General features: G+C 32.7%; 1 protein-coding gene across 4 annotated transcripts in view; it reads right to left on the bottom strand.

Moving 5' to 3' along the window:
* Nucleotides 1-15,746, bottom strand: part of USP32 (ubiquitin specific peptidase 32) — a 242,267-nt gene that overhangs the window by 60,534 nt on the left and 165,987 nt on the right. For all 4 annotated transcript variants that reach the window (XM_051994086.1, XM_051994085.1, XM_051994084.1 and 1 more), the window contains 3 exons: nucleotides 6,854-7,046; nucleotides 5,861-6,036; nucleotides 5,239-5,379 (listed from right to left, as the gene is read on the bottom strand). In XM_051994086.1, coding sequence (XP_051850046.1) covers nucleotides 5,239-5,379; nucleotides 5,861-6,036; nucleotides 6,854-7,046 — 510 coding nt within the window. The remainder of the gene's footprint in view (nucleotides 1-5,238; nucleotides 5,380-5,860; nucleotides 6,037-6,853; nucleotides 7,047-15,746) is intronic.

The following is a 15,746-nucleotide window of genomic DNA, read 5'->3' on the forward strand; positions in this document are numbered from 1 at the left end:
AGAATCTTCATTTGTAAATTATTGTTTCCCTATATAGATTAAGTACAAGGATAAATATTAGTCATTTTCAACCATAATAAAGCATTTTATCTGGAAAGAATATTGATATTTAGTATTCCTAAATTTGGGAAGACTTAAGATATTTTTATATATTCTTTTGATTCAAATAAGTTCTTAATTTTTTACATTTAGAAGATAAAACAACAAATACTGTTAATCTGTTCAAGCCAACCATTATTCTCTTTTTTTTTTTTTTTTATTTTTATTTAATAATTACTTTATATTGACAGAATCCATGCCAGGGTAATTTTTTTTTTTTTTACAACATTATCCTTTGCACTTGTTTCTGTTCCCATTTTTTTCCCTTCCCTCCCTCCACCCCTCCCCTAGATGGTAAGCAGTCCTTTATATGTTGGATATGTTGCAGTATATCCTAGATACAATATATGTTTGCAGAACCGAACAGTTCTCTTGTTGCATAGGGAGAATTGGATTCAGAAGGTATAAATAATCCGGGAAGAAAAACAAAAATGCAGATGGTTCACATTCGTTTCCCAGTGTTCTTTCTTTGGGTGTAGCTGCTTTTGTCCGTCATTTATCAATTGAAACTCAGTTAGGTCTCTTTGTCAAAGAAATCCACTTCCATCAAAATATGTCCTCATACAATATTGTTGTCGAAGTGTATAATGATCTCCTGGTTCTGCTCATTTCATTTAGCATCAGTTCATGTAAGTCTCACCAGTCCTCTCTGTATTCATCCTGCTGGTCATTTCTTACAGAACAATAATATTCCATAACATTCATATACCACAATTTACCCAGCCATTCTCCAATTGATGGGCATCCATTCATTTTCCAGTTTCTAGCCACTACAAATAGGGCTGCTACAAACATTTTGGCACATATAGGTCCCTTTCCCTTCTTTAGTATTTCTTTGGGATATAAGCCCAATAGAAACACTGCTGGATCAAAGGGCATACACAATTTGATAATTTTTTGGGCATAATTCCAGATTGCTCTCCAGAATGGTTGGATTCGTTCACAACTCCACCAACAATGCATTAGTGTCCCAGTTTTCCCGCATCCCCTCCAACATTCATCATTATTTTTTCCTGTCATCTTAGCCAATCTGACAGGTGTGTAGTGGTATCTCAGAGTTGTCTTAATTTGCATTTCTCTGATCAATAATGATTTGGAACACTCTTTCATATGAGTGGTAATAGTTTCAATTTCATCCTCTGAAAATTGTCTGTTCATATCCTTTGACCATTTATCAATTGGAGAATGGCTTGATTTCTTATAAATTTGAGTCAGTTCTCTATTTATTTTGGAAATGAGGCCTTTATCAGAACCTTTAACTGTGAAGATATTTTCCCAGTTTCCAACCATTATTCTCAACAGGGTACATGACTCACTGAAAGGAACACTTAATCTGACACTCTCAGCAAGAATTATAGCCTTTAAATGAGATTATAAATAAATTGGAAGAGCATAGGATAGTTTACCTCGAAGACCTGTGGAAGAGGGAGGAATTTATGACTAAAGAAGAACTAGAGATCACTATTGACCACAAAATGGAAAATTTTGATTATATCAAATTGAAAAGTTTTTGTACAAACAAAACAAATGCAGACAAGATTAGAAGGGAAACAATAAACTGGGAAAACATTTTTACAATCAAAGGTTCTGATAAAGGCCTCATTTCCAAAATATATAGAGAACTGACTCTAATCTATAAGAAATCAAACCATTCTCCAATTGATAAATGGTCAAAGGATATGAACAGACAATTCTCAGATGAAGAAATTGAAACTATTTATAGACATATGAAAAGTATGCTCCAAATCATTATTAATCAGAGAAATGCAAATTAAGACAACTCTGAGATACCACTACACACCTGTCAGATTGGCTACAATGACAGGGAAAGATAATGTGAAATGTTGGAGGGGATGTGGGAAAACAGCGACACTGATACATTGTTGATGGAATTGTGAACACACCCAGCCATTCTGGAGAGCAATTTGGAACTATGCTCAAAAAGTTATCAAACTGTGCATACCCTTTGATCCAGCAGTGTTTCTACTGGCTTATACCCCAAAGAGATACTAAAAAAAGGAAAGGGACCTGTATGTGCCAAAATATTTGCGGCAGCCCTGTTTGTAGTGGCTAGAAGCTGGAAAACAAATGGATGCCCATCAATTGGAGAATGGCTGGGTAAATTGTGGTATATGAATGTTATGGAATATTATTGTTCTGTAAGGAATGACCAGCAGGATGAATACAGAGAGGACTGGCGAGACTTACATGAACTGATGCTAAGTGAAATGAGCAGAACCAGGAGATCATTATATACCTCAACAACGATACTGTTTGAGGATGTATTCTGATGGAAGTGGATCTCTTTGATAAAGAGAGCTTTAACTGATCAAAGATGGACAGAAGCAGCTACACCCAAAGAAAGAACACTAGGAAATGAATATAAACTGCTTACATTTTTGTTTTTCTTCCCGGGTCATTTATACCTTTTGAATTCAATTCTCCCTGTGCAACAAGAAAACTGTTTGGTTCTGCACACATATATTGTATCTAGGATATACTGTAACCTATTCAACATGTAAAGGACTGCTTGCCATCTGGGGGAGGGGGTGGAGGGAGGGAGGGGAAAAATCGGAACAGAAGTGAATGCAAGGGATAATGCTGTAAAAAATTACCCTGGCATGGGTTCTATCAATAAAAAGTTATTAAAAAAAAAAAAAGAATTATAGCCTTTAGTTTTAAGATCACAACAATATGAGAAAATAAGATGCGCTGTTGGTGGAGATGTGAATTTGTCCAATCATTCCAAAGAGTAATTTGGGAACTATGGCCAAAGGGCAACTAAAATGTGCCTATCCTTTGATCCAGCAATACCACTTCTAAATCTGTATCCCAAAGATATCATTAAAAAAAGGAAAAAGTATCTACGTGAACAAAAATAATTTTAACAGCTCTTTCTGTGATAGCAAACACCACAGAAATACAGAAGATGTCTATGAAGTGAAGAATGGCTGAACAAGCTGTGATATATGAATGTAATGGAATACAGCATATGACTGCAATAAGAAATGATGAGCAGGCGGACTTCAGGAAAAAAAAAAAAAACAAACTGGACTTATATGAACTAATACAAAAGTGAAATGAACAGAACCAGAAGAATAAAAACACTGTATGATGATCAACTACAAATGACTTAGCTCTACTCAACAACATAATGATTCAAGACAATTCCAAAGGACTCATGATGGCAAATGCTATCTACATCCAGAGAAAGCACTGATGGATTATGAATGCAAATCAAAGCATACTACTTTCACTTTATTTTTCTGGTGGGTGTGTGTGTGTGTGTGTGTGTTTTAAACAACATGACTAACATGGAAATATCTTTTATATGATTGTACATAAATAATTTTTATCAAATTAATTACCATTTTAGGAAAAGGGTAGGGAAAGAAGAATGGAGAAAAATTTGGAATTTAAATTTTGTAAAAATGTATGTTTAGAAAATTGTCTTTATATATAACTGGAAAAATACTATTAAAAACAAAGAAACAGCTAATTAGAGAATTTATTTTGGCTAGTTAAAAATATCACAAGAACATAAAGTCAAAAAGTTAAAACTGGAAGGGACTTCAACAGTCAATGAATGAAGTGAATATTCTTTTTATACAGATGAGGAAACTGAGGCCAGAAAAGTTAAGGAAGTTGTCCAGCATCATATAGTTAAATAGTCTAAAGCAGGATTTGATACCAGCTCTTCCTGACTCTAAATACAAACTTTTCATAACAAAAATCCAGTCTAAATGCAAGATGTCTTCAGGAAAAGAAAAGCAGAAATATTTTCTGTGAAGATCAAAGAAGGCTTAGAGATACAATATTTTAAGAATATATAAAATCTAGATGTCCGGAATGTCAAATAAAATAGAACTTTAATAGGTTTGAGGAGAAAGGATTAATATTATGGTGGCTAACATCCAAGTTCATTAGCATGTTATTTACAGAATGTTATATCAAGGTTTTATTGTACATAACTATTATTGCAGGGAGGAAGATAAGAAGGAGAAAAATGTAACCATACCATTTATACAGACTATATGAAGACTTTCCTTGATGTCCTCAATTAAAAGTAATTTCTTCTTCCTCAAGTTATTTTTACCTAGGATTTTGGATCCATCTTTTTAATGATCACATTTCTATGTTAATTAATATAAAAGACTCTAAAAAGTTCCATAAAGACATGGTATCTGTAATCTTTAATCTTTGTATCTCCAATGTATTACAGAAAAGGCACTAAATACATTTGCTGATTAAACTCACATTACACAAAACCTTCATATAACAACAGAACTATTGGGAGATCTAGCCTAGATATCAACACAAAGGAATAAAATTACTGACACACCACAAATATATTATTAGAAGGTCATCTTCTCTGATCTACTGAAGCAACTACACACCAAGTACCCTCAGAACAGTGTCACAATAAGCCTCTAGGGTACTAACGAGTTACAACTAAATGTGGCTTTTCTTTTATTATCATAATTAAAATTGTTGGTATAGATAAAACATTAATATTTTCATGTCATATACTCTAATTTCAAAATCAAATGACAGTATGCCTTAAAAAAGGAAGTGTGGGAGGAGAGCAAAGCAGAAAACAATTTAGAAGGGTTGAGTTCCCAACATTTCTAGAACAGAAAACAGTTACATACTACTGACAAATTGCTTGTCTAATATTTATTTTAAGAAAAATGACAGAAAAACCACTAAGTTGGAAGACTCCTTAAAAAGGTATTTATTCTAACTCTCATTATTTTACAGATGAGAAAACTGGTAACCGGAGACATGACAAGAGTTCCCTAATACCACCTACAGCTAGCGAATGGCAGTCAGGACTATGATGAAAGTTCTATGCTCCAGGCTATTCTCCTTTCCTAGATGCCACAAAAAGACATTTCACAACAGCATGATCTCTAGTTCCTGTTATTGTTGTCTGTATCTAATGGGAATAAAAGTGCTTGAGAAGGAAACTTTCAACTTTTATATCAGCAATATATAGCAGTAGAAGTGCTATTTCAGTTAGGTGACAATATGCTTGTGTCTACTGAGAAGACAGGAAAATAACTAAGGCATCTTTTACTGAAAGTAACCATTACCTATTCTGGAAGAGAATGAAAAGGAACTAACAGCTATACTTACTGGTCTAGGAAGGGCCAAATTGGCGCCATACCAATGATAAAGTGCTCTCCATACGGGTTCTGGGACCATTTCATAATCTCTGCCATGGATCAGTTGTGGAGCTCGTTTCAATCGTCCCCCTTCTAGTGTTAAAGATGTAGCCTGTAGGAAAGATAGACTATGAAGGTTATTTTTCAGCAGGCTAGGGGAGAATTGTTTCACTTTGCCCACAAACAAATAAATAAAAACAAACAAACAAATAAATAATCAGCTCAAATTCCTAAGGCTGGTTTCATGTGGTCAGGCAAAATTTTTAGTTTTTAGAGAAATAATTGCCTCCAAAATAAACCACTTATAATCACAAGGTAAATTATGTAAAACTTTAATCTATGCCTTTACAAATAAGTGCAAACTATTTTTTGGTGTATTTAAAAACTTTTTAAAATTTAGAGAAGGCTGTATTTCCCCAACAGTTATGCCAAAAAGACCAACATATTTCCGGGAATAATATAAGTAGCTAAAAGTCTTTAGAATTCTATTAATGCCTTTAGATGTCCACTCTAAAAACATTTCAACTTGTTGACTAACAGAATAAATTGAAAACCTTTTCATAAGTTAATATTTAAGATGTCAAATTACTTACCTTGACTGGTTCTTGAGTTACCAAAGGCTGGTTATCAATAGCCCCTGGTTTCTGTGGATTGAGTTGTAGTAAGATGTTCCCATTGGATCCAAGTAAACACTGATTATTATTGTCTGAAGTGTTGTGTTGTCTAGCAAAACACATATCAGCCCCTGGGGTACCAGAATATAGAAAACCTATGAAGGAAAGAAAGGATGGGATCTTTTCTTATTTTTACTTCACTTTGAACAAAAACATAAATTTAAATACAGATTCCAAGTAATGGCAGCCTTTTATCCAAGGTTATATAGATTTAATGTGTTAAATCTATCTGTGTATCCATACCAATACTGTCTTAGATTATTACAAATTTCTAGAAAGTAAATACCATGATTAAGTTACTTTCTTTCTGGAATATCTAAGATGTGAGGGTAAAATGAAACAATATATATAAAGTATTAAACCCATTTTAAGGTACTATATAAATGTTAAATATAATCAAGAGACAACATGTTAAAATGGCAATTTTTGTTTGGTCTCAATGTTACAGAAACAAATGAAATTATATCGTCATTGTATTTCAAAAACACAATTCCCACAAATCTGTCAAAGATCTTCACTGTTAGAGGTGAAAATAACCTAAGATATACTTGCCTTAGAATTAACTGCAAGATCAATAGAGCCTAAAAAAGGCATAATACTCCCATTACAAAACTTACATTTTGTAAGTTTTATTCCTAAAAATCTAACATCTATAGATTAAAAATAAAGAGTAATATACTAGAATGTAAAGAGACAAGATAATAAAAAAGTGAAAAACAATGGAAAATTGTATTTAAATAAAAATGTAATAAGGAATTTAAGAATTTTGTTGGTTCAACTGTTATATTTATATCTACAACTGATTTAGGAGGATTGTGACCTGTTATCCTTATTTTGGTATTTCTTAAAGTGTAGACTTCATTAATATAAGACTCAGACTAAATCCCTCTAGAAATAAAACATTATGCTTACTGTTGCCAGCGGTCTCTGAAGCTTCTGATGCAGTAGAAATATTGTCGGACAGCTTCTCTTCTGTAGGACTCATATAATTAAGACCTCCACTCATTCTTTCATCTCCCTGCTCCATGGGATGTACTGCTGCACCGAGTGAATTTTTCCCTCCATTCAGAACAGAAGTAGGTTCGATCACAACAGGATGAGAATCCTGACACCACCAAGATATGGAGAAGAGATTGAAAAAAGAAAAAAGCCACAGGCAATCAAATGACTTAGACCTATTGATTACAAAACTACTTGTAGCTAAATGGGGTCAGTTCAAGTCATACATAAAATATTATAAAATACATAAAAACCATAAAATACATAAAAACATTAATAACCTCTACAAGAACAAGGACTCTACTCATTTCTTTTGTATTCCTTACTACACCTTTATAACTGGCCCTATATAAAATTTCTTTCAAATTTTGATATTTCTTTATAGCACCTGAAGTCAATTTCTTGCAACCTGTGACATAGCTCCTCTTTGTTCCATATATATCTGCTTGGATGCTCCTTTTCAGTCTTTGCTGTATCAACATCTATGTTGTACTGTCTAGTTCAGGGGTGTGTGTGTGTGTGTGTGTGTGTGTGTGTGTCTACATGTTAAGTCTTGGACATCTCCCACATCAGACCATTGATTTAATACTGCAAGGGACCAAGACCATCTAATCCAATCCCCCAACCTCTCAACTTACAGATAAATAAACTGAGGTCCACAGAGATTAGATAACTTGATAAGTAGTGACAGAAGCATGATTTAAACCAAGATCCTTTGACTCCAAAGCCAGTGCCCTATTCACTTTACCACCTTGTGGAAGTATTCACTATCCCTCAATTACATCTTTAAATCCTAGATCAAAATAAACAACCTCAGTTTCTCTCTCTTGAGATCCAGTGCTTTTTTACCAACTACCTATTAAACATTTTGGACCAACTATACTTTTATTTAACCAGATTACCTACCTTGTAATCATCCTTGACTATATTATCTTTCTCATTCCACTATTCAATTAGTTGTTAAGTTTTACTATTTTTTACATCTGTTGTATCCATTCCTTCTAATCCAATTACTCCACTCCACAACTACATTGATTCATACCCTTATCATTTTTTCCCCCCTGGATTTTTGATATAGCCACATAACTGGTTTTCCATATCCAGTTTCTCTTCTCTTACACAATTGGAAAACTGATTTTATTCCCTTTGTTAAAGAAGCATCAATGGCTCTCTATTATTTCTGAGAGCATTTAAAACATCACCTTCTGCCTTTTTATTATTCCTTTTAATACATTCTATATTTTATTCTAAGATGCCAGGTTCTTTCTGTGAATCATTTTTATGCCTTTGCCCAGAATGTCTATGTTTGAGAGTGCACTCTTTCACTTCTACCTCTTAGAATTCCTTCCCTTTTATCAAAATTTAGTTTAACAGAAGCTCATCCTGAACCTTAGCCCCTTTTACTATTATCTTCTCCTTCCCCTCCCCTTATAGTTATTCGAGGAGGAGGAAGACAGACAGAAAAAGACAATAGATATTTTTCTATCTGTATACATGCTTCAAATATCACTTACTTGAGGTGAAGGATTTTGGGGTTCTTTTTTGTCTTTCTACCATTAGCATAATAAATATATGAATGTAAGAACTTAGGACTAGTGCTGGTTGTTGCTTTCTTTGCATCTCCAGTGCCCAGCAGTTTTAAATGAATTATCAATCAATTCTGAATCTTTTAAGGCCTTATTTACAAGAGAACCAAATTCTGTAATTAAAATAGTTTCCTCAATTTTTCAGACTTTTGTCAATTTTATATTCCTGAGGCATATTAAAAATATGGTTAAGCTACATGGGAGATTGCAACGTGGGTTCTAGAGCCTAGCTCAGTCAATAACTTTGGGGAAATCCTTTAACTTTTTCTTCGCTGTAGTTTTTTCATCAGGAATAAAAAGGATTGAAGATATATTCAAAAGTCCCCCCTAGATGCCAACTTTTATGATTTTTATGTTTTAGACTCTATTGGCATCAAAGAATCTAAGTAGAGTGTCATTCAATTTTTCTGGAAGTTCTCAAGCAATAGAAAACATACACAAACATATCAGACAGAACAAAAGAGATTGCCGCATTTATCTCCATTTACATTTCTACAGAAAGAGATTTCACTAAATTGGCATGTGGGGAGCCTAGCTGGTTTTATAAAGGAAAGACAATTAGAACCCAGTGAACAAAGAAACAATCAAATATTCAAAAACCCAATTGGATCATAGCAAGCTGGGATAAGTCCCTTTTTGAGCTTCAACTGCTTATTTTCCAGTGTAAACAATAATTCCTCTGCCCTTTGTTCCTTCCATTGGAATTCATAAAACCATTTTGCCACTATATAAATCCTATTAACCTTTTATCAGAGAAAATTAGCATACCTATTGGACATTGTACTAAGAACCAACACATTAATGGTGAATAACTTATCAGGCAGACAGACTATTCTTTAGGATTCACATTCAAAGTAAAGATCTATTATCCAGCATTTTAAGCATGCCAAAATTTACATGATCCCACTGTTTATCAAATATAATATGCATTTATTTCATTATGGAAATCAATAATTAAGATAATTAATAAATAATATATGCATTTGAGTGTTGTTTATTGATTTGTATTCAGAGAAAAGCCATTTTTTATTTAAAGATACCTGCCTTTTATAATTATTGATGTAGGCTTTGGCAATCATTATTTACAATTCTTCCTAATATTGTTCAACAAATTCTTCCAATCTCCCTTTCCTCCTTTTGGTCAGTTTTATTATTTTTTTAAATGAATAACATTTTTTAAAAGCTTTAACATTATCTATAATATTTTTTTCAGTTAGACATTAAAAGTTGCTAGGTTAAGGAGCAAGAAAAGGAAGATTAAGAGGTATATTTCTGTGTATTGTTTTCTCTGTGTTTTATATAGGCTAAACTAGACTTGAGTGGATGGGAGTGTGGTGGGATTTGGCTTCCCTATAGACAGTAATAAAAGACCCAAACCAGGAAAAAGATGGTATAGAAAATTTTATCAGAGTTTCTATTGCCTTAAGAGAATGTTATCCTGACTTAGTGGTCTATTTGGCACAGTCAATGTAGAATCAAGGTAATGTAGTATTTTATATTCTTTTTAAACATTATGGGCAGTACTCATTATTCATAGTTTTCAAATACTACATTGAACTCTATTTAACTCCCAACACTGAATCACTTGGATTTGTTTTAGTTAGGTCTAATCCTAGAATGATCTAGCTGTTCTTTGATGCAATGAATTAATGGAAAAAATCATATTCTTGGCAGAAAAGAACATATTTGGCTTTACAATTATATTTAGTCCAGAATATGACTTGGTAGTCTGATTCTCAGATATTTTACACTTTTTATAGTGATTCTAAATAGTATTTCTCTAATTTCTTTATGGGTTCTGTTATTACATAGAAATAGTGATGATTTTTGTGGATTTCTGTCATATAGTATTGCTATTAATACTGTTAACAATTCACAATAGAAGCTAATGTCTTAGTTCTCTGTTGATTCTTTGGGGTTTTAAGAAAATCATCATTTCACCTACAAATAATGATAACTGTACATTCTTTCCTAATGTTTACGCTTTTAATTTCTTTCTTTGGTCTCAGTTACTACAAGTAGCATACACATGAGATGAAGAATCATTCTTCCATAGGTATGTCAAGGACACAAAACAGTACATAGGTTCATAGGTTTAGAGCTGGAAGGGATTTTAGAGAACTCTTAATGTTACAGATTAGGAAAACCAATTCCAGAAAAGTGAAGTGACTTGGCCAAATTCATACATGTAGCATAGAGCAGAACCAAAATGAACCCAAGTCCCTCAAATTTCAAATGTGGTATTCTTTTCCATTGCACTGCACTGATTCCCTTTCTCAAAAGAACTGCAAACTTAACAAACCATGGGCTTTTTTTTTTTTTTTTTTTTTTTTTGGTCTTTTTCTCTCTTAGAACAGTGCTTGTCAGATAGTAGTAAATGTTTATTAATTAACTGACAATAATGACAAAATAGAAATTCAAACAATAGTAAAGGAATCACAAGTGCAGGCATACTCCCGTGAAGCTATAAATCTGTCCAACTGTTCTAGAAAACAATGATTAAACTGATTTTAGCCTCTGACAAAGAAATCAAAGCCCACACTTTTTATGGCAGTAAAGAATGATTAGACAAAGAAAGCACATCAAAAAATAGCTAAACAAACTGATACATGAAAGTGAGAGAAGAAATAACAAATAAGGGAAATTCAGAGAAACATGGAAAAGATTTAAAGGAATCAAAAAAAAAAATAAAAGAGTGAAGTAGCAAGAATCAAAAAAAAAAATTACAATAATGGAAATAAAAAGAAAATAAAATGAAGCTGAATATCATATAATTATAAAGATTAACTTTGGTCATGAAGAAGGAATGCAGAAATGCATCTCATTGCATTGGAGAAGTGAGCAATTTTCTCTGTAGAATGCTGTACAGTTAGAAATGGTCACTGTTACTTGGATATAGTTGGTTATGAGAAAGGGAGAGAGGGTGGGAAGGAGGGAGGCAGAGAAAATGTGTTCTATGTAAGCTTAGACCTGGTTTATCTGTCCATTGATTTGACTTGACTTTTTTCCCTTTGCTTTATGGGAAGTTCACTAGACAGGTGATGAAAGAAGTGGATCTGAAAATAGCTGTGATACAGATTCAGGTAATGAAGAAAATTTTGTTTTTGTCTTGTAAAGGAAAAATGACATTACAAATATCAATAAAATTTATTTTTGGGTGGTGGAAGGTACACGGTTAGACAGAATTTGAAGATGAAGAACTGACTGGACTCCAATTTTCAGTTATAATTTCTTCCCTACCTAGGGAGGAGTATAATATGAAAAGAGAGTCCCAGTATTGTGTCATACATTCCTGAACATGAAGAAAGGGATGTCATAGTCTAGACTGTAATCCATGAATAACTCAAAAGAGTAAATCACTTTCTTCAATCCTGATTATGAGCAGGAAAAGGATAACCACTAATTTTAAAGTTTGAGGTGAAAATGAGTAAGAATATGAAGTCCAAAGTTTTAAAATCATTTAAAAATCTAAATGACTCAAAAAAGATATTTCTAGCTCTAATCTCTCCTCTGACTGACTCCCAGAGCCATCACTAGCTATCTTCAGAAAATCTGTAGTGGAAATTCTACCAACATTTCAAACTCAATAGTATAAAGATTTTCATTCTTTCCTCCTTTTATCCTCCTTCTGATCTTAGCATTTTTGTCCTTAGAACCATCATTCAATGACTTTAATGCCAAGGAATCTTTGACCCCTCCCTCGTTCTCCTCTCTCATATTCAATTAACTACCCAAATCCCTAAAATCTCACACATGTATTCTCAGCAATATAATTTTTTTTTAATTTTTATTTAATAATTACTTTATATTGACAGAATCCATGCCAGGGTAATTTTTTTTTTTTTTTACAACATTATCCTTTGCACTCGTTTCTGTTCCAATTTTTTCCCCCTCCCTCCCTCCACCCCCTCCCCTAGATGGCAAGCAATCCTTTATATGTTGGATATGTTGCAGTATATCCTAGATACAATATATGTTTTCAGCAATATAATTTTGAAGGAATTATGAAAACTGTTATTCACCTACAAAGAACTGATGGGGTCTGAATGTAGACTGAAGCATACTTTTTTAAACTTTCCTTATTTTTCTTGCTTTCTTAGAGGGAGAGGTGATATGGGAGGGTGTTGTTTTGTTTTTTCTTCCCACATAACATGATTAATAAGGAAATATGTTTTGGATAACTGAACATGTGTAGCCTATATATAATTTTTTGCCTTCTCAATGACAGGGAAGGAGGGGATTTGTAATTCAAAAAAATTTTTTAAAAATTTTCTATGTAGTTATAACAAGGATCAATGTCAAATTATCCATGCATGTTTTAAAAATAAAAAGCTTTATTAAATTTTTTCTATGTAATTGTAAAAATAATTTTTAAAAAAATCTCACACATTTGATCCTTCCTTTCTTTCCCCACTGCTTCCAATCAAGTATAACTTTTAATTACCACCTGAGGTAGCTACTTCAATAGTCTATGGATTTTCCCACTTTTACTCACCTCCTTTTCATTAAAAAAAATTTTTTTTGAATTAAAAAAATTAATATTAAAACCTAATTTTTAACCATATATACACAGAACACAAACATGTTTTATGAAATTAGTGCTTAATTTAATATATGTATATATAATATATATTATATATATTATAATCATTACTCTCAAAATCATTCTGCTTTTTTGTGCTTCCTTTTGAAACATCCAGAGAGAGAACTATGAAGACTGAATGTGGATCAAAGCATATATTTTCATCTTTTGTTGCTGTTGTTTGTGTGCTTGGTTATTTTTTTCCTCGTGGTTTTTTAAAAGTTTCTCCTTTTGATCTGATTTTTCTTTTGCAGCATGATGAATATAGAAATGTGTTTATAAGAATTGCACCTATTTAACCTATATCAGATTGCTTGATGTCTAACCGAGAGGAGAGGGGGAAGGGAAGGAGAAAAATTTGGAACATAAGCTTTTGCAAAGATGAATGTCAAAAACTGTTTGCATGTATTAGGAAAAATCATATATATATATATATATATATATATATATGAAATATTCAAGCTTTCTTCTCCTTCATAGTATAAAAAGCCAGGGCTCATGTGATCCTAAATGTAGTTCCTTGGGACTTGAATTGCTTTTTTCTAGATATTGCTGGCATTTTTTAACTTTGAAATTATGGCTTTTGATTTTGTTTGTGATGTTCTTGGGACTTTTCCTTCCAGATTTTCTTTAAAAAGATAAATGGTGGATTTATTCTATCTTTATGTGACCTTCTAATTCTAACAGATTTGGGCAGTTTTTATTCATGATTTTTTGAAACACAATGCTAAAGCTTAAATAAAGAATCATGGTTTTTCAAGAACTACAATAATTTTAAAAATATCTCACAACCAAATTTGCAGGTCAGTTGTTCTTAACATCAAATCTTAGATTTTCTTCTATTTTTTCGGCTTTTTGATACTTTCAACTTTTTTGATTCTAATGCTTCTTGATGTGTTATGAAGTCATTTATTTCTGTTTGGTCCTTTTAAAATTTTTAGGGAGTTCATTACTTGGGTAAGGTTTTTTACTTTCTTTTCTAAACTTTTCCTTTCAATTCTTTTTTTTTTTTTAATTTTCATTTTTTTTTAGAAAAATCTTTTGTTTGGTAGCATGTCATGCCTGTTAAAATACATTTTTTTCGTTAGAGTTTCTGCTTGGAGTTATTAGGAATTTATTTTCTCCTTCAAAGCTAGATTTTTAGGGCATATCCAGATTTATAGTGATTTTTATATTGGTCAGTGTTGTCTTTGGTTTATTCATCTATTTAGAATTAGTTTATGAATTCAAGTCTTTTTACCAGGGCCAGGCTCTGCTCCCTCCTAAACTTTTGAATGGTCTTGTATGGCCTTAATCTAGTTCACCTAAATTCCTTCACTTACAAAGGATAGACCCCTGTAGATATCTTTGAAGTTTAGAGCACTAGATCTTCAAGATGCTCTATTTCTTCTCAGAACAGAGAACTAGGGATTTTGGAACATTTACAAAACTGACCTGTACAAGACTGAATGTTCTTCATAACTGTACCAGTTGTTGCGACTCTTCCTAGCTCTTGACTATGGTTTCTACCAGTCTTAGGCTTTCTGATCACTTTGGAAGGTTTCCAGGGGTAGCCCTCAGATCTTGTTGCATCCAGACATGAATCCTGAATGGCAGTCTACCTGCCTTCACTAGGTGTACTGAGAAGTTCTCAGCTTATTAGCCTGGTTTTTGCATGAGTTTTTCTGGCAAGCCCTTTTTTATTGTCAATGAGCTTTTGAATGATTTTCTGTGCAGTTTTGAAAGAAGTAGTTATTTATGATAGTTTCTAAATAAAATTCTTGAAGATTATTTAGTCTGGTATGAAACTTCAGTTTTTTGCTGGAGTGGAAGCATAGAAGAGTGAGGCATATTCTTCTATTCAATCAGCCATCCTGGCTAGAAGTCTTCCACCCCATTACTTCATGTATTCTTTACAGCACAAACAGAATAATCTATCAACTCATATAACATCTCTGTTCCAAACCTAATGGTTCCCGACTGCCTCAATTCCTCTGCCTGTGATTTGAGGCCCTTTAGAATCACTTTATCTTTCCAGTCTGATTCTCACATTATAATCCTTCATATACTTTTATGTCATAGGCAATTTAGTGTCTTCTTGTTTCCAAAATTGTTGCACTTGCTATTTTCAGTATTTAGAATGCCCTCCTTTTCTTCTTCCTCTTGAATTCCCATCCATCTTTTAAAATCCAGTGATGTCTTACTAATTAACCTTTCTCTGATCTCTCATAACCACCTCTCTTTACATAACATATCATTTTCTAACTTTATAATGCATTTATCATATAATGCAGCATAATATAGTTATATGAATTTGGGTCTTATTTCTTCAAATAGCCTATAAAATCCATGAAGACAGTGAACCTGTTTTATTAAATTTTATAATTCCCCCACCTCACTGCTTAGTATAGTGCTTATTACACAGGGACTAGTTCATTAAAACCCTGCTGACTGCAATGCTGTTTCCAAATTGTTCTTTCTTAGCTAACTATATACCTAAAAATATGCTCTTCAAATCAGCTGTCTACTGATTTGAATGGTATTACCAACAGATTCACTCATTCATTATTCCTATAATAAAAACAAAAACTACTTCATTACAAGTCAGTAAAATTAGAATAGAATCCTTTCTTAATTCCCTTGAGGAAGTCACTTTACC

Source organism: Antechinus flavipes, chromosome 4 (genome assembly GCF_016432865.1).
Source record: "Antechinus flavipes isolate AdamAnt ecotype Samford, QLD, Australia chromosome 4, AdamAnt_v2, whole genome shotgun sequence".
Taxonomy (NCBI): Eukaryota; Metazoa; Chordata; class Mammalia; order Dasyuromorphia; family Dasyuridae; genus Antechinus; species Antechinus flavipes.